The sequence below is a fragment of the Gymnogyps californianus genome, chromosome 7 (genome assembly GCF_018139145.2).
Source record: "Gymnogyps californianus isolate 813 chromosome 7, ASM1813914v2, whole genome shotgun sequence".
In the NCBI taxonomy this organism is placed as follows: Eukaryota; Metazoa; Chordata; class Aves; order Accipitriformes; family Cathartidae; genus Gymnogyps; species Gymnogyps californianus.
Window position 1 is genome coordinate 23,684,265 of NC_059477.1, and position 20,709 is coordinate 23,704,973.

At 37.2% G+C, this 20,709-nt stretch overlaps 1 protein-coding gene across 17 annotated transcripts in view; it reads left to right on the forward strand.

Moving 5' to 3' along the window:
* The window catches only part of LOC127018120 (sodium channel protein type 2 subunit alpha-like), a 60,818-nt gene extending 49,380 nt beyond the window's left edge, over positions 1–11,438 (forward strand). For 14 of the 17 annotated variants that reach the window (XM_050899487.1, XM_050899475.1, XM_050899484.1 and 11 more), the window contains 6 exons: positions 6–287; positions 3,468–3,521; positions 5,398–5,535; positions 7,854–7,958; positions 9,065–9,335; positions 10,246–11,438. In XM_050899487.1, coding sequence (XP_050755444.1) covers positions 6–287; positions 3,468–3,521; positions 5,398–5,535; positions 7,854–7,958; positions 9,065–9,335; positions 10,246–11,438 — 2,043 coding nt within the window. Of the gene's footprint in view, positions 1–5; positions 288–3,467; positions 3,526–5,397; positions 5,536–7,853; positions 7,959–9,064; positions 9,336–10,245 lie in introns of all 17 variants that reach the window. The other 3 variants (XM_050899483.1, XM_050899473.1, XM_050899485.1) reach the window with 1 other exon arrangement.
* Positions 11,439–20,709: the final 9,271 nt, after the last annotated feature.

Consider the following 20,709-nt stretch of genomic DNA (forward strand, 5'->3'; position numbering starts at 1 on the left):
ACTAGGTGGTTGTAAATGCCCTTGTAGGAGCAATCCCATCTATCATGAATGTATTGCTGGTTTGTCTTATATTCTGGCTCATCTTCAGCATCATGGGAGTAAATCTGTTTGCTGGCAAATTCTATCACTGTGTCAACACCACAACTGGTGAGATGTTTGATGTCAGTGATGTCAACAATTATACTCAGTGTGAGGAACTCATAAAAAACAATCAAAGTGCCCGATGGAAAAATGTGAAAGTAAACTTTGATAATGTAGGAGCTGGATATCTTGCTCTGCTTCAAGTAGTAAGTAAATTTATATATTTTCTTTTTGCTCTTTTTAAAGAAGTCTAGGAAAAATGGGCAAGTTAAGGCTGTTTAGTGGAATAATTTCTTCATAGCAATGATGTACAGCTTACACAACTCTATTGCATTGTTACCTGTAATTTTTGTATTAATGACAGTAACTTTCCATTCCAAGGCTAGGGAATACAGTCTCATGATGATGATAACAATGTGAAAATAATAAGTGAAAAAAGTACAAGAATCTTGTTAGTGGTGCACAATATAAACTTCAGGAATGTATTTCATGAGTCTTGTCATGGTGGACAAGGCTCAGAGGTCCCTCTAATTATTAAAAAGGTTTCTCCCCTCCTTTATGAGCTCAGTTACCTTGTAAGACAGGAGGGCAGACAGCAGCTTAAAAGAGGGCAGACATCCTAACTGACTGTCTGGTCTGAAGTGAGCAACTTCTGCCAGTGCCTCCCACATAATCTGTTCCCAGGTATCATTATGCATCCACAGCAACATTCTTTCACAGTCAAAATCCATTAATCTAGGCACTTTTGGCACTGTGAAATAATTTTTCTTTTGTCAACAGCCTGGTCAAGGTAGAGTGGATTTTTCTTCATGTCTATACTCATCTAAGGAACTAGTTTGTAAATTAGATCATAAAAATAAAAATATATCAACCTGGTATGTCCAGTGCAGATATTTGTTTAATAGGGGCTTGATTTTCCAGACCTGGAAGTGGGTTTAGGGAAAGGAATTACAAATAATGCAAGATCTGAGATTAGGGCACCCAATGTTTCATGTAGCATGGAGCCAATTCTTTCTCTATTATCATAATACTTGTGTAAGAGGTCTGAAATCCTCTGAGAGAAGTAGGAGCTGCCCATGGGAAAAATATGGATAGTTACTGATAGACAGATCCTAATTGAGTATTAGGTCTGATTAATCATATTACACTTTCTCTTGATGTTTGCAGATAAACAGTACTTGCTACTAAAATAAATATATTTCATTAATAAGTACATGAAACTACAAAGACAATAAACTGTGGGTAAAATAGGAAAATGTCAAATACTCATCACAAAAAAGACTCATGATTTATAACTATCATATTCCATTAATGCTTGTTAAAGAGTCATTATAATATACTAAATAAATATTATGTTACTTATAGTACTATCCTTGTGAAGTATTAGATGTTATTGTATTGCATGACATTCATTCTATTAATTACTGCTACTTATACGAAGTCTGTAAATTGTATTTTCCCTTCAAGTCCTTTTCCTATGCACTGTGGTACAGAAACATCTTTGTTCTAGGTACTGAGCATACCTTTTCATTATGCCAGAGGAATAAAGACCTTAGCTCTTTACAGGCTCCTTGGCTTAGAATGGGGCTTCTGATAGCTGGTATCTGACCCAAAACACAAGCAAGAAAGCAAGCAATTATGTTTAGATGATGGAGCTCTGTAGAATCACTTGTCTATAACTTGACATACAGCTTCACTGTATGAAAAGATGTCAGAAATGTCATGGGATTGTTACTGCTCTGATATCTCCAAGTTATCTAAGAATGATATGCTTGTCCCTTCTATCCCAGAGCAGGTCAGTATCCCTAGCTGACCTTAATTCCCAAATTAACTACCTGACTTAAAATGTTTTGCCTCTAAAGGCAATGTGACTCTCATGTGCTGAGTAGTAGTACTGAATGATGATTCTAATTCTCTGACTTCAGCTCTCATTGCTATCCTTGTACTAGAAATTAAAGTGAACCATCTTATTACCAAAACTTGCCTCTGAAGATGTGTAAGAAAAACTTCTAGTCTCTTGAAGCTGTGTCTGACTGTCATCCCTGTGACCCATCCAGACAGTGTTGGTCTTTAATTACTACATCACTGCTGTGGACCTTTCGTTCTTCTTCTCTTTATTTATTTTTGTTCTGATTTTTCTTTATTTTCCTTTTCAAATATTCCCTTCCGCCCTTTACTTTTCCTGCAGAGATTAAGGGATCCTTGAGCATGTATCATGTCACCTCTTCAGCTGATTGTCTCCATTAATATTCTCCCTCCACTCTTCTCCTGTATTTATTGCTCTTATCAAACCCTGCTCCTCTTCTAATATTGCTATGCAAAGTGCACCAAATGGCTGTCAATTGTCAACTGAGCCAGAAGGATCTGTGAAGCCTGGCTCCAAGCATACCTTCTTAGCAAATTTGTATTGCACTGCAAGATTCAGGAGGACATGAACACTCCCAGAGTGCAAGTTTTCTGCTGTGAAAACTAGCAGCTGTACCAAAGTACCCGAGCTACTTCTGGCAAGCACAGATGCAAACATACTCCTTGGGATGGTTCCTCTCCTGAATCTCCTCAGAAGACATGCTCTTTATCTGTTCATTTCACAGGCTTTTTAGCTCTTTTTTTCTTCATTTGAATAAGCTTGGAAACCCTGGCTAATGGGCAGGCACTCACACCTTCAACTAGCATGTCACACCAACCCTTTGCTGTTCCTCAGAAAGTGGACAGTCCATGTCCATGAAAATCACCTCCTTAGAGCAATGACGGTAGATTGTTTTTACCCTTTATTCTACCTAGATGAAGTCTCTATAGGAACTCAGCCCAAAGTTTTATAGAAGTTAATCACAGGTCTTTCACAGTTCACTTTTTGGTCTTCTGTAAATCTTATCCCTCAAGAACCAATGTATATTTTGATTTTGAAGAGAGACTATTCCTTTAAGTTATGTGTGATTAAAACATTTCTAAAAATACCATGCCAGTTCAGCCATAGCAGAAAACATTCAGATGCATGTGGATTTCTGTCCAGAAGTTGTATTGCTGACTCCACCAATTCATGCTGTAAACGTGATAAAATGGCTGTCACTATAAGTTATTCTAGTAGATTCTACCTGAACATCTCCAGCATTAATGTCTATCTGAGTCTACCATTCTTCATCGGCAAAGTAAGCATCTGCAGCTCCAAGCACACTGTGCCCTTGCTGAGACCTTCAGAGCCTGATTTTGAATATTTTTGGAATACCTAAATAATAGTGTCTCAGAAAAACTAGTATTACTATGAAAAATACTTTATTATGCCTGTGTTATTAAATGTGGTTTATAAATTTAGATATGATTTTATTAAAAGTTATTTTCCACATTATGAATTTTTATAGGGAAGATAAACAACTATATTTTATTTCTAGGCTACTTTCAAAGGATGGATGGATATTATGTATGCTGCTGTTGATTCCCGAGATGTAAGTGTAAGACTTTCAAAGATCATCTGTTGGCTATATTCTGATATAGAGTATAGAATTTAAACAGCTACACATACAATAACATTAAGAATTATAAGCAGCACCAACACATATTTTTTCCAGATATATTTAGTCTAGAAACAAACTTCTATGTAACTTCATGAATCTTAGAATTTGTATTGGAAAGAATTAATCCCACTGCCTTCTTGTCGTGGTTTAACCCCAGTCAGCAACTCAGCACCACGCAGCCACTTCCCCCTCCCCCTCCCAGTGGGGTGAGGTGGAGGAAAGCAAAGGAAAAAAAGTAAAACTCGTGGGTTGAGATAAGAACAGTTTAATAACTAAAGTAAAATATAATACTAACAATAGTAATAATGAAATATAATAATAATAGTAATGAAAAGGAATGCAACAAAAGAAGGGGGGGGGGGGAAGAAAAAAACCAGTGATGCACAATGCAATTGCTCACCACCCGCTGACCGATGCTCAGTTAGTTCCCGAACCGCGATCCGCGCCTCCCGGCCAGCTCCCCCCTGTTTATATACTGGGCATGACGTTCCATGGTATGGAATACCCCTTTGGCTAGTTCAGGTCAGCTGCCCCGGCTATGCTCCCTCCCAGCTTCTGGCACACCTGCTTGCTGGCAGAGCACAGGAAGCTGAAAAGTCCTTGGCTTAAGATAAGCGCTACTTAGCAACAACTAAAACATCAGTGTGTTATCAACATCATTCTGACACTAAATCCAAAACACAGCACTGTACCAGCTACTAAAAAGAAAGTTAACTCTGTCCCAGCCGAAACCAGGACACTTCTGTTTAGCCAAATAAGTTAAATTAACTTAACTGGACTTTTTTTGGAAAACCTTACGTTACTGAAAAAAACAAAGAAGAGGTTTTTTAACCACTTCCTTTGGTAATCATGAGTTTGAATTAATTTCAGATTATGTACTGTAATTATTGGATATTGAATATATTAATCTTGTTTTATAATCTGTAACTGTGCATTTCATTGTTTCTTTAGGTTGAGCACTTACATTATCTAGCTATTTAAGTGCAATTAGATTTTAGGGTTGAAGGTCATCTGTTAAGTTTTCTAGGGATTAGAATTTTATCTTGGCTACAAAACTAAAACTATGTTTACCTTGTACAAAAAAGTGCAACACAGATGCCTGAACTAGTTCTATACAACGTAGGTTATAGTCACATTAGTAATATCTGTCATCACATGGTGATATTCATCTCCCAGAGTAATATATCCTGTTTCATTAACTTCAGCGTTTCTACACTTTAGCACATTGTGCAGTAGAGGTGCAGGCATTGAGATGTGGCATCCGGAAGAATTGAGACAATAACAAAATCCTCCTTAGAAATTTGCCTCAATTTAATGGATTTCACAAAACATATACTCAATAGAAATTTATTGAAAGCATCTCTTCTTAGCTGGATGTAAGAGCACTCATGTAAGACCAAAAGAGTTCCAGGGAGATTTAGGTATTAGTAAAATTGATTCATTCTGTTGCATGAAAATATACTGAACACGGTATAAAATATTTAGATTTGTGCTGTTAAAACTTTAAGTACTAATAACTGCTCTCAGTCCCACATTGCTTCTTCCTTCTGTATGAGGAACTTTGTGTATATGTACATACATAAACATATCTGTGTGCACATTTACTTTAAAATTCCATATGAGTAATCATTCTGTCAGCTTCCAGTTCTCCAAATATTGATTGGAATGGACATGTCGGGTCTTTTTAATAACTGAGTGCAATTTATAGCTTGTCTAGCTGAGATAGCATATACCTATTCATAAATTATACACATTGGTTTTTACATCTAGTATTCTCATGGGTAATAAAATTTATAATATTTTGCAGGTAGAAGATCAACCTAAGTATGAGGACAACTTGTATATGTATCTTTATTTTGTCATCTTTATCATATTTGGATCATTCTTTACCTTGAATCTTTTCATTGGTGTCATTATAGACAACTTCAACCAACAGAAAAAGAAGATAAGTATTTAAAATGTTTCCATAGTGCTATAAATTATTAGCTATAATGAAGTAATAACTTCTTTATGTAAAGCTAATAAAAATCAAAAGTTATTTCAAGTCCTTGAATAAAAATGTCTCTTTTTTTGATATAATCTGTGTTAAATCTGTGGATGTGATTTTGACCTTCACATTTCAGCACTTTGACAAGCAAAGAGGGACAAATCATGAGTCAGTTCATAATAATTTGCAAATTGTGTAAGAGCTAAAATGAAGATGCAAGGGAATGTGCATTATCCTTTTGATTAGATGTAATATTATCTGCCATGGAAGAGTTTCTTTTTTAATTAACTTTAAAGAATTAAGATAAATTAATTTTAATGTTATAAACTGTTGACACTTAATGAAGATACAATATGGCATTGTGTTCATACAACAGATAATAGTTCTGCAAACTGATTAAACAGTGGGTTAAGCGTAAGTCCAACAGACCTCACATGAATAGGCTTAAAGATACAAGTAAAAATGTGTACAGAAGAGCTCTATTTTTCTGACACTTTTGTGAGAAATGAGATGAACTTGTTAGACCCAAATACAATCTATAATTTATTAGCAATAATAAAGCAAAGGTATAAAAGGAAGGATATTTTTTCTGTACACATTTGACATACAAGTGTGTTTAAAATAATTATATTGATAATGCATATCGTTTTATTTAAAATAACTTTAAAAATCTAAAAATAGAAATAATCACATATAAAATATTTTGAAGCCTCATGATTCTTAGCCTTCAACTGCCAAAAAGAACTAGAACCTCAGGATCATTCTAAATCTTTGTATGCTGTGAAAAAGCAGTTTCATATGATTTGGTTTTATCCGATCACCAGATAAAAAGCAGCAGTACGAAAGACAATCTATGGCAAAAGTCAATTGCGAACTACAGAAATTCTTACTTGTGAAAATATTCTTTAGCTTCTTAAAAAAGCCATAAACATGTCTGTGGCTACTTCCTCAGTTTCTATCAATTATGCCATGCTTTGGGCTTTGATACCCAGTTTAGCAGACAGTGATTTTGACATTGTGTTTCCATCTGACTTAGTTCAGACTCATCAATAATCACAATTTACTTTTTATACTGAAATGCAGTCAGTCAGTTGCACATCTGACTGGCAGCATTTGCATCTGCAAACAAAGGCTAATTTGAGTTAGTCAAGGTTCCAGTGGTGTTTTAATTAATAATGTGTTATGGCATGATTCGTATTAGTTTTCTTAAGTTTATATCAAAGGTGATGTCATGGTTTAACCCCAGTCAGCAACTCAGCACCACGCAGCCGCTTCCCCCTCCCCCCTCCCAGTGGGGTGAGGTGGAGGAAAGGAAAAAAAAGTAAAACTCATGGGTTGAGATAAGAACAGTTTAATAACTGAAGTAAAATATAATACTAACAATAGTAATAATGAAATATAATAATAATAATAGTAATGAAAAGGAATATAACAAAAAAGGGGGGGGGGGGAACGGTGATGCACAATGCAATTGCTCACCACCAGCTGACCGATGCCAGAGCCGTGATCTGCACCTCCCGGCCAACTCCCCCCTGTTTATATACTGGGCATGACGTTCCATGGTATGGAATACCCCTTTGGCTAGTTCAGGTCAGCTGCCCCGGCTCTGCTCCCTCCCAGCTTCTGGCACACCTGCTTGCTGGCAGAGCACAGGAAGCTGAAAAGTCCTTGGCTTAAGATAAGCGCTACTTAGCAACAACTAAAACATCAGTGTGTTATCAACATCATTCTCACACTAAATCCAAAATACAGCACTGTACCAGCTACTAAGAAGAGAGTTAACTCTGTCCCAGCCGAAACCAGGACAGGTGATTTTTTTGCTGTCATTAAAACCCTCAGATTAGACCCAAATAACCTCCCTTGACACAAGTTGTGCCAAAAAGTTACCCCACTTTTAGACCTGGCTAGCTGTAATCCTAAAAGTCTACCTAGAATTTAGGACATGTAAGGCACCAGTCAGGCTCCTATGCACTAAACATATCCTAATCAGCAAGTTATTTAACAGCGTCAGTATAGTAAGAATCATTTTAGCTGTGTCAGCAAAAGTGAGCATGAAGACACTGGAAAAACTCAACCATCGGCCTGACAAGGCACCAGTAAGGGGTGTTTTTTTGTGTGTTAGGAATGCATATGAGCATCCGCACTATACATATCTGAAAAAACCACTTTTGTTATATAAATCAAATATAAATGTAATATATTACAGAGACACAAACTGTAGTTAAATGTTGTATGTGTGGACATGATAGTAATTAGTTTTGATATTATTTCTTTACTTTGGAGGTCAGGATATATTTATGACAGAAGAACAGAAGAAATATTACAATGCAATGAAAAAACTGGGATCCAAAAAGCCACAGAAACCTATACCAAGGCCAGTGGTAAGAGTGATTTGATTTTAATACCCCTAATATTAAATACTCATTTGGGAATATGATTTTAGCCAACAAGAGAAGGTTATATGTCTGGAAAGAAAATATTTTTTCCATTTATTTTCTTGTAAAGGTAGAATTTGTCCCCTTTTTTTTAATTCAGCGGACTAGATTGTTCATGTTTCATTTAAAAACATACAGTCTGAAGTATTTAATAAGGTTAATGTGATAAATTTCATAATTCCCTGCGTAAGTCCTAGAAAAGTACAGTTGATTGGATCATTTATTGGTTCTTTTTAGCCATGGATAAACTTAATTTTCTGTTTTTTCTCCTCCCAGAGAATTTGTAGGAAATGGTGATGCACTGGCCCTTGCTGTTGAAGACAGAAGGGGGCAGTGGTCACCTAATGTGAAAGAGAAAGACAGATGCAGATAATCTCACAGAATAGAAGAATGCCCTAGGGAGTAAAGCATAAACTAGGATAAATTTGTCTCCAAGATAAGAAACTACTCTGTTATTTACTGAACACCTACAGTGTTTGGAAAAAATAAAATACTTGTTGCACCTTATGCACTGAGTGGCTAAAAACAGCCTTTCTAAGGAAAGACATATGGCAATAAACATTTAGCTAAGTACTAAAGGAAAACTTTAAACCATGACTGCAGTCATAGTGTGTTTGAGACATGTAACTTCAGTGGTCCAACGATCTCACCAAGCACAATTAGTTTAAGGAAGCGAGAGACATCTCTGGGGGTTAGTATTCTAAAACCCGCTAAGAATACAGATAAGAAAATGAGTTTCTATTTGGCTGGTACTCTTGCTGGGTATCAAGTTATACCACCTTTTTTACACCAATAATATCAATTGTCAATGTTATTACTATTATTATTGCATTGTTTCCCTTCCCGTCCCTTCAGCCAACAGTGGTACACTTCTTGGTCCGCTCTAACAGGATGAGACATAAACCAGCATGGGTTTGGTATATATTAACAGATGTATTGTGAATGGGTCTTGCTCTGCAGTCCTAAATCTTGCAGGGACTTGCTTTCCCATTTGGCATTTGTAAAGACAAATATTTTCAGAGTATAAACTGTATTCAATCTTTGATTTGCAGAACAAATTCCAAGGCATGGTCTTTGATTTTGTAACCAAACAAGTATTTGACATCAGCATCATGATACTCATCTGCCTTAACATGGTCACAATGATGGTAGAAACAGATGACCAGAGTAAAGAAATGGAAACAATTTTATCCCGGATTAACCTTGTGTTCATTATCCTTTTCACTGGAGAATGTGTCCTGAAATTGATTTCACTTCGCCATTACTACTTCACTATAGGCTGGAATATTTTTGATTTTGTGGTTGTCATTCTCTCCATAGTAGGTAAGAGCAATTCCCTTTCAAGAAAGAACTAGTGGATGGAAAAGGGAACATTTGTTTCAAGAATGTTATGATACTGAAGATGAAATTTTCTGTTTCCTTTATGACTTACATGTTGATTCAGATCTCCACACTTTATAGCATACAATATATGAAATGTTGTATATAAGATTTTTATCTCTCCCATTAGATTCACTGTCATCTTCCACATCAAAAGACATTAAAGGAACTATTTGGCACATTAGATTAACAGGTACAAATATAAAGAGGAATGTCTAGTGGTATATGCAAACTAACCACAAGTTTGCTTTCAGTACTAAAACTGAAAAGTAAGTGAAGGTGGTGAGATTTTTAATTGCTTTTGCTAACTAAGGTCTTGGTGAATATTTAGATTTCTGTCAACTAAAATCTAATGACTCTCCGAGGTGCAAATGAGTTGTGTGACAAAACTTAAGTCTTAAAGAGTGATACACCTAAGAGAGGCTTTGCTGATACAGTGTAGATCCTCAGGTAAAAAAAATCACTAATTTGCAGAAATTAAGCCAATGTAGTCCTTCATAAAGACAGTGGTAATAGGCTCAGCTTCAAGAACTAATTATATCTAAGACAGAAACTTCTCTTTCCAGGCTGCTTCAGGAATAACTGAAAGCTTAGACAGCCACTAGCTACCTTGCCACAAGCAGTCTTCTTCCTTTTACTTATGTCCCTTCTCCTAGATAGCATTTCAACATAAGGAAGGTGCTTTCACCTTAATAACAGCTTTCAATAAAACGTAATAACTTGTATGATGTTTTGCTATAACATAGACTCCCTATACTGATTGTTTTGGAGACAGCAATAAATAAATGTTTCTATAGGTAATGAATGAACAAATTTAAAATTATATTTTAAATATTCACTTTTTTCTCTCTAGGTATGTTCTTAGCTGAGATGATTGAGAAATATTTTGTATCCCCCACACTATTCAGAGTCATCCGACTTGCCAGAATCGGTCGAATCCTGCGTCTCATTAAAGGCGCTAAGGGAATCCGCACTCTGCTTTTTGCTTTGATGATGTCTCTTCCTGCTTTGTTCAACATTGGTCTGCTGCTGTTCCTGGTCATGTTTATCTATGCGATATTTGGCATGTCCAACTTTGCCTATGTTAAGAGGGAAGTTGGGATTGATGACATGTTCAACTTTGAAACGTTTGGCAACAGCATGATCTGCCTGTTTCAAATTACCACATCTGCTGGCTGGGATGGTTTGCTGGCCCCAATTCTTAACAGTGGGGAGCCAGACTGTGACCCCCATAAAGATCATCCGGGGAGCTCTGTGAAAGGCGACTGCGGCAACCCTTCCGTTGGGATTTTCTTCTTTGTCAGCTACATTATCATATCATTTCTGGTAGTGGTGAACATGTACATTGCTGTGATTTTGGAGAACTTCAGTGTTGCTACTGAAGAAAGCGCTGAACCCTTGAGCGAGGATGACTTTGAGATGTTCTATGAAGTCTGGGAGAAGTTTGATCCCGATGCAACACAATTCATAGAATACAGTAAGCTATCAGATTTTGCAGCTTCATTAGATCCTCCTCTTCTTATAGCAAAACCAAACAAAGTCCAGCTTATTGCAATGGATCTACCCATGGTAAGCGGTGACAGAATTCACTGCCTTGACATCTTGTTTGCTTTCACAAAGCGTGTTTTGGGGGAAAGTGGGGAGATGGATGCCCTCAGAATACAGATGGAAGATCGGTTTATGGCAGCCAATCCTTCAAAAGTCTCCTATGAACCAATTACAACCACATTAAAACGAAAACAGGAGGAGGTATCTGCTGTCATTATTCAGCGTGCTTACAGGCATTACCTGTTAAGGCAAAAAGTTAAAAAGGTGTCTAGTATATATAACAGAAATAAAAACAAAGAAGGAGATGGACCAGTTATAAAAGAGATAATTATTGATAAACTAAATGGGAACTCCACTCCAGAAAAAACAGATGAGAGTTCCTCTACAACTTCCCCACCTTCTTATGACAGTGTAACAAAGCCAGACAAAGAAAAATATGAAAAAGATAAAGCAGAAAAGAACTACAAAGGTAAAGATGTCAGGGAAAATAAAAAATAAAGATCTAAGAATTCTGCTTGTGGGACAACTTGTTTACAGTCTTTGAGAATGAAGCATCAACTGGACTCCTGCAGGAGGTTTATGCCAAACTGACAGTTTTTACACATATATATGTGTGTGTGTGCGCGCGTGTGTGTGCATATATATACATTATATATATACTTAAGGTCAGTGCCTATAACAAAACAGTCAACCTTCATCATCAAACTGTGACTCTGTGAATCAGGGTAACAAACTTGACAAGAGGTTACTGTTTTCACTACAGCTGACACTGCTAAGAATGAGGAAAAAAGTGGCTCCACAGAGAACACGGAGCATGAAATGAGTGCAAAGCGATACTTTTTTGTGTTTCACATACTGCAAAACATGTAGAACAGTAATTCTCTTCACTGTTTGTAATGCAACAGCTACATTTGTCATATTTTTACAAAATCAGTATTAGTGTATTTATCATTTTTTAATTCACAAGTTGTTTACTATTATATGTGACTATTTTTGTAATAGGTTTTATGTTGGGGAAAGAGGTATGAGGACCAGGTATTCTACTCTCAGATTCTCTATAATGTACAAATAGAAGTGATTTGCATAGGCATGCTGCACTTGTCAATCATGCATAAATACAAATATGACATTGCATAAAGCTAAAGATTTTAAGAACTTCCATGTTTCAGGGTTGCTCTTAAATTTGAGGCGTTCTAACTACTTGTATGGCTGCATCCAGATTATGTGCATCCACATTAATGTGCCTGGAAAGTCTCCTCCAATTTACAGGAATCTGCAATGACTTATTTTTATGCAAATCATTAAACGTGAACAAGTTCTTGGTTTTGTTAAAATATTCACAGCTTAAAAAATATTGTGCGGTTTCTGCACTGGAAAAATAGCTTCACCAAAATATACCTGGGAGTTCTTTTGTTTTCTTTTCTTTTTTTAAACAGCTCAAATTTTTTCCTAGACTGTTCTTTAGTTACTGTCTTCTCTCATTATGGCCAACATCCAATGGATCAATACAATACCCTTTTCCATGTAAATATTAACGGTATACTGTTGTGCATATTTGAGCATAGAGTTAAATGGCTTTGCCACATTGACTTGCATCAGATATGTACCACAGTATGGGTACTTCGCAAGAGCTCAACAGGACATGTTGTATTCTACGTCATTATAGATAGTTTGGAGAGTATCACTGACGCATGTCAATGCTTTTGCTGCTGTATCTTGCTCCTTCCACTGTCCACAGTCACCACTATAGGAAGCCATGTGTCAGTGGTGAAGTGAATCAAATTGTCCAACCAGACCTCATTCTTTCAAATCATTAAGCAATAGTTTGCAGCTATTTATGAGCTTCTTTAGTTTCGCATTTTAAATTTGAAGTGGCTACTATATGGTGTAGAATCAGACTGTACAGGCCATATTGCAAACTGTTTAACCTGTTGAAAATGTGGTTAGCATATATAACTAATGTAAAGAAATACCATTTGGCAACAGTTTTGTATATAAGAAAAGTGTCTTCAAGTTTAGATCACTGTTTCTTATATTTCTTTCCTCATTCACTTGGCTTACTTTCTAATCACGGTAATTTCAAACTGGCATCATCACACTATGAGAAAAAAAGTGAGTATTTGTAGACTATCTTGTTTTAATATTATATTTGCATATATTTCATTGTGAAGTAAATTGTGTAAATCTGGAACCCAGCTTGTTTCCAAATAGTTATATCTGGTAACAGGACATAGCAAGGAAAGTATTAGGGGAATGTGCGAATTTCCAGCGCTGTTTGCATCAGAAGTTCCAAGATAGTCTCATTGTTCATTAAATCCTTGCTATCTTGCAGTGTCTGTTTACATAGCCTATTCTTATTATTTTTGAATCACGCTGCACTAGACTTGTACAAATAGGATCCACAATATTTCCCAAGAACAAAATGGCACATTTGTATAATCAAGGACATCAGGACATTTTGTGTTTCATACACAAGCTAACATTAAATGTAGAATCTTTCTTTTACAAATGCTTTTGACTTGTAATGTGTTGGTGAAATGCATGCAGGAAATTGTTATTATCATAAACAACGTAAACAATATTACAAATGAGCCAAAAAATAAAGATTTCATTTTTTTATTGTATTTATTTTTCTTTGTCTCTGTCCTTCTGTTGGTTAAAGCAAGATAAAAACTGGCTTTGGTACAAATAAAGAATGCTTTCTTTATCACTAGAGCTAAATACCTTATTCTTCACATTTTAACTTCTTTTATGTAAAACAATTTAAAAGAAATCTGCGAACTTTGACCACGTGCCCTTGATTTCTACTTCGTCACCAGCATACTGTCTGGGGATAACACAGGACACCTACACATTCTGCCCCAACAGCCTTTCTGTCAACCCTCAAGAGCCCTTCTGAACCACACAGGCACTGCTCTGTACCTAAGGTATTGTTTTAGTTTGCCATATTGCTGCTACCAAAGCTGCCCACGTTTTATGAGTCTTAAATATGCAAACAAACTCTCCAATAAAGTTCCTCTATTTGGTCCTGTATAACATTCAGCCAAAGGGCTTATCGCAAACAGATAAAAGTTGGTTTTAATTGTACAGTGATTCTTTTTATTCTAGTAAATCTCAAAAGTAACAAATACCATTTGACTTGATCTCACAAGAAAGGGACCGCACTGAACGTCAGCTGCGTTAAGTAGTGTTCATAGTCATAATATCCAGATGTTACACAGTAACTTTTGACTTATAATGGATGTCTTCATGCTGTTCAAGGACAGAAAGATATAGCACATTGAAACACAATATTATCTTATTGAATTTAAAATATTATATTTCAAAATTAGCAGTAAGTAGAATATTCCTGGAGTTTGCTCACTGGCATGTTTTCAGTGTTTTCTTATCTGTGGATATTATGCCATATAAGCCATATTTTGGCTAAATATTAAATTGCTTGGATAGCCATGAAATAACTGATGGAATATTCTAACACTACAATCTATTAAGATCTCTAATATGATAAGCATCAGCAATCGCTGCAGCAGAGTCTCTGAGGTGGTATACCATGCAATAGGGAAACCATATTTTCTTACAGGAATGGCTTTACCTACACCAGAAAAAATGCCTTACCAAGAACACACAGAATTGTCTAGCCTGCTCATACCATTAGTTCCTGGAGCTGGTCCCTGGCCCTCTTAGAATATGGGGTTAAAGTTCAAGACATGGCCTTCCACAGTTCTCTGGGCAGCCTTACAAGTACCTGGCCTCCAGGCCCAAATTAGAGAATCTCTCATCACATTGTGTTAATGTCAATACGTAAATCCTTGAAGTCAAAGTTATGTACATTATTTATTCCACCACTCCTCTGACTACTTTATCTAACTTCATAAATGATTCAATTTACTTCCAGAGACTTTTGCAGCTCTTCTGCTTCTTTGGTCCCTGACTTCAAATCTAACAAACAATTGCATTTTACTCTTATTCATATTACCTGTTCAAAACAGCACCTAATATCTGCAGAACTTCTGCTCTGTGAACAGTTTGGCAAGTGTTCTGATGAAGAATGACAATTCATCATTAATTTTCAGGAACCTGGAGTCTCTTACAGTACTCTGTAAAAGTAAGATTACTGTACCCATCTTCATTACTGAGCACTGTGTGTGGGAAAACATTGACAATGCTTTCGGCCTGGACCAGCAGAAATGGCTGAGGGTCTTGGTTTATCCTGGACTGGAAATAGGCTCACTGCTTTGAGGGCACGTATGTCCTCCTAATTACCCTTTACTGCTTCTGTGAACTTCCCTTCTACCTATTTCTTTTCCCACAGAAATCAATAGAGTTTGTATAATTTAAATCTCACATTACACACTCCTCTCCTATGCTTCCAGAGCATTTGAACAGAAATGCCACTTGAAAGAACTCCCTACATGCTACTAGACAAGCCAGTAGTGATGGTTATCCCAGTCAAGCATGGTTTTATATTCCTACCAGGTTGTTCTTGTAGTCCCTCTCCACAGTTTCCAGTCAGCAAAGGAGGATCCCTTATTGGCTACTAAAATCCTCATTGCATGACTATAGTGATCCATGTCCATGAACAGGTGAATGTTCAACGTGTCCAGCCACAGACAAAATGCCTTCCACTCTGTATTAAACCTCTTATCTGTCACGTATTGCCAAAGCGAGAGTATTAGTAATGCTGACAGTAGAGCTGGGTCACTCTCGTAGTGTAAGTTCATTACTCACTGCTTTTATTTAATGGGGTTTTAGATTAAAAAAATTCCACACGGATGCCCAGAAAGGAGACATATTTTTGTTCAGTACATTGCAAATTAATTCATAGGGCAGCACAGTTTAATGCTGTTCCCAAGCAAGTGTTCCCAGAAGTCCTAGTGCCTCACATGAGCTAATGCAGCACTACTAACATGTGCACAGTCATAAAAGAGTAATGAGCTTGCAGAATTAACTGAAGCTAATTCAGCACTGAAGTAATATTAACAAAGGAGGAAAGCGCAGTGTGTGGTGGCAAAAAAACCCCATTTCCTCCAAGGAGGAGGAGACTGGCCACAATAACAATAAGTGGGACTGCCATTATGGCAAGTTAGGATCCCCAGTAGTCAAATGTATTTACTGTGAAATTCATTAATCCATTAAAGGAAATTGTGAGTACTCAGCACTTCTTAGTCCATTATGAATTGCATACTGTACTTTATTGAAAAAAAAGTCAATCATGTAGAATGTAAAATTATGATGGGAATTAATAAAATCAAGAAAGCCCTCACTCAGAGGATTCATCTCCAGTGTATGACTTACATGTTACATCATTATTATTGCTACATGACTTGTTACAATTGTGTGAATATTTTTACATTGAAGAGCCTAACTCTCTTGAAGCGCCATTTGTTGTGATTTTTATGTTCATCTCTTTAGTTCTTCATCTAGATAGATAAATTTGAAAAACCATAAAGAAATCTGAGCAGGAAAAAAGATCACTGAACTAACAACAAAACCTTATACTTCAAATAAGTTTTCATTATTTTCTATATGTTGCCTGTTTGAAGAATGTTTGGTTATCCAGACAGAGATAAGACTCGGAAAAGAGAAATAACACCATGTGACTGAGGCTGAAAACCACAGAAATAATTCATTATAAATAGACAAAGCAAATAGTAACCACAGTTCATTAGTCATGTGTTCAAATTACTGAGCTAGTTACAATGGATGTTTTCTAAAAGATCATGATTAGTTCATGTACAATTTAATAACAAGACAGGATATGGTAAAGGAGGATGGTGGAGTGCTGTGATCTGTTTCCACTAAACACCACAGAGCAGGGATGTGCTTTGTCTTTGTAATGCAACACATATTCTCCACCACTTTACAAATTAAATACTTCACCCTCATAGAAGAAAACATGCTGCAACATGAGCCTCAGCTAAGCTAAGAAAATAAATTGTACTGCAGTAGCCTAAGTAAACTGAAGCCAATTACCATCTCTCAGGAGAGAAGACAAATCACATGCACCTCTGCAGCAAGTGCTATGCTTGATGCATATAAGACAAGACATATCATGAACAATTTATAGCAGTAAAGCAGGCATCCGTTCCCAAGGATTCTACACTTCAAATACATTTCCTGTACAATAAAAGCCATTTAATGTTTTTTCTCATAACCTGCATTAAGGGGTAAGGGGAAAAAGGGTATCAGCCCTAAAAGGCATTCTTCATTCGTATAGGAAACACTTATAAAAAATACAAAAAGCATTTACCAGACCTTACATGGCATTCCTATTTTTTTATAAAACTATAAGCCTCTCATGAGAATTTCAGTATCAGAGGGTTATTTACTCTTTATTCTAAAACCTTTATAGCCTGTACATGGATCACAAACACTCTGCCCCACCAGTCTCCTAATGTAGAAATGTTGGGTTTCTTTTCAGAAGGCATAGCCCCAGGTATGTGCTTACAGCCAAGTACAAGCAAAGTACAGTCTTAATGAGTGAAATCGGCCATCCTAAATCAAAGTGGGTCATGCCATTTTTTCCCTCAGTCTAATGCAGTGATATCAAATCCAGCAAACGAAATGCAGCAGTTTAACAACATGGCATATAATAGCAGCTATATTCAAAGATAACATGCACAGGTTTTTTAATTATGTCGTACAAACACTGTAAGTGGTTGTATTATGAGTTTCTTTCCCAGAGAACTGGAACTGATTGACTGAGTTAACAGCCACAAAAATTTACACTTCTTCACATTTTTTCTCTTGTTGCTGTTACAGGGGGATGACAGTGATGGGTCTAATTTTACGACTGCAGGAAGCTCAGTTCTGGTATACACTTCAGAGATCCCAGCTCTGATCTAAGGAAGGAAATTGATTGACCCAGAAAAAATAACAGCTTTTTGTCTCTGCTGAATACCAAAGGCCTTATCCTACCTCTTCATGCAAATAAGCAGAGAAAGATCTGAGAAGCTTGTGAAAGTATGCAATGGGAAAGCTGCATAAATTCTCTCAACTAAGAAACATTAAATGAAATATGTAAACACAAAAAGATACAGAATCAAAAAGGGATGGTAGTTTTAGTTGGCATAGTCAGATCCTAACATGTGGGACACATATCATAGGTATCATTTATTCTTTGGATGGGATTTTGCTACTGCAACTCCAGGCACCAGGGAACAGCACATTCTTTTCAAACTCTGAAAGTGACAAGGGACAAAACTGGCAGAGCATATGCTACTTCCATGAATGTGCACTGTGTAGAAAGGATGTTACTAACATCTCCCATCTGCACTAGGCACATCCTTAATTCATGCGTTGCAGAGTTTGTGCAGAAATGAGGACAAGCAATGATTTTTATTTTACTGTTATCTTCGTTTCATAATGCAGCATTTTAACCCAGAGTCTATATTTTTAAATGCTTAATTTACACATGTATTTTCAATTATATGTTTTAGACATAAAAACCTGTAACTGCTCCATTTAGCACACTTTTTTTTTCTTTTTTCTTTTCTTTTCTTCCAAAGAATGAGAACAAATTATCTGGTTCATCCAAGTTGTGCAATAGGAAATGCGGAAAGGCAGCAGTGGTATTTAAATTACCTGCATACTCTGCCCATGCCCTCTGCGTTTCTGATACACAGCAGAAGAATTTCAAGAGTTCCAAATGGGGACATGAAGCAACATCCCACTTGCTGGCCATATATATGGAAATATATACTGAGTGCAAAGAGCCTTAAGGGGTACTTGGCCTCCAGTGGGCAGCCCTATAGCGGAATTCTCAGTTCCCAGACGCAGCATGATTACAGCCTTTTTGCACACCGTGATCTGAGTTCATCAGAACTCTGATGTTGACACCTTGTATGTCTTCATGATCAACATGCAAGAACAAGTCCTAAAACTTAGTAGGTAACTAAAATACAAAGCCCCCCATTGTTTTATTAGTCTCAGACTACTTGCCCAGAACAAGTAATGTTTTTTAGCTAGGTGATTTATGATATTTAATTGTCAATGGAGCAGGCAGGTCAATTTGATGTCTGGCCTAGTAAATTTTCAAAGCGATTTTGCAAGCCTGTATTTCTTGTTCTAACCATTCTACTTCTATTTTACAGATTGTACATATATACAAGAATGCTTCTTGTTGTACTTCAGATTAAAATAGGTAACTGACAATTTTGGAAGACAATGCAGTTTACAAGCATGGCTGCTCCCAATTCATCATTCTGCAGAATTTGTCTAGCTGAAGCTAGAGATTGCAAATATTTTACAGTAAAATGATATTTCTGTATTTTCTAGGTCACTGCTTCTTTCTGTTCCCGAATCATTAGGAGCAAACAGCAAACTGAAGGAACTGCTGCATCTGAAGATGGAATACAAAGGAGACCAATCGCTCTCGGCAGCTCAACACTGCTCCCGCACTCCTCCACAGCACTGAAAACATACACAGAGTCTCTTCCTTTGGGAAACTAAGATCCAGGTGGTAACTCTCATTCACTCACCACGGGGACTTACACACTTCAAGGAAGTACTAGCTGGAGTCTTTTCTTCCATTTAGCCAATTCTCTCTAATTAATTACTCATTAAAAAGGCAGGGTTTCTTCCCATCTTTACTCTCCTCATGCACTGTACTCTCCTTCTTTTTGTCAGCCCATGTTAAATTTGAATCAGGCAGACCTTCCTGTTGTCTGTGTACAGCATTCCTAGCTGAACTTTAGGCTGAAAATTCCAACACTGAATAATATTAGTAACATCTGTTGTGGTTTAACCCCAGCCAGCAACTAGGCACCACACAGCCGCTCACTCACTCCCCACCGGTGGGATGGGAGAGAGAATCGGAAGAGTAGAAGTGAGAAAACTCATGGGTTGAGACAAAGACAGGTAAAGAAAAAGCCATGCATGCAAGCAAAGCAAAACAAGGAATTCATTCACCACTTCCCATCGGCAGGCAGGCGTTCAGCCATCTCCAGGAAAGCAGGGCTCCATCACGCATAACAGTTACTTGGGAAGACAAACGCCATAACTCCAAATGATCTCCCCCTTCCTTCTTCTTCCCCCAGCTTTATATGCTGAGCGTGACATCATATGGTACGGAATATCCCTTTGGTCAGTTGGGGTCAGCTGTCCCGGCTGTGTCCCCTCCCAGCTTCTTGTGCACCCCCAGCCTACTCACTGGTGGGGTGGGGTGAGAAGCAGAAAAGGCCTTGACTCTGTGTAAGCACTGCTCAGCAGTAACTAAAACATCTCTGTATTATCAACACTGTTTTCAGCACAAATCCAAAATGTAGCCCCATACCAGCTACTGTGAAGAAAATTAACTCTATCCCAGGCAAAACCAGCACATCATCACAGATTACAAACTCTTTTCCACAACTCATCTTCACCAGGTATTACATATAGACATACAGAGTGATAGCTGCATGGTCCTTAAAGTAAAATTTCAGTCATGTAAACAACAAAAAAATCCCTTCTGAACCACAAGGCCAGCTTTCATTTAGCTTGTTCTGTCCCTTTAAGTCTGACAGTCCTTTACTATTTTGCAGTTTATGTTATTTAACTCTCTTACATCCCTCTCAAGTTTCTCTCTCCTTACTCAAACACATTGCTTCCGCCAGTAGCAGAGACGTTTACCTGCACTGCTGCCATGGAGGAGTGGAACTAAAATGACAAGTATTCTGCAGCAACACCAACTGCAGCTACGGTCTTGGCAGATCTCAGAAGTTTATACAAGGCTGTGCCAGGTCAGGCCATGGAGAAGCATGTAGAGGGAAAATACTGGCAATTCACTAAG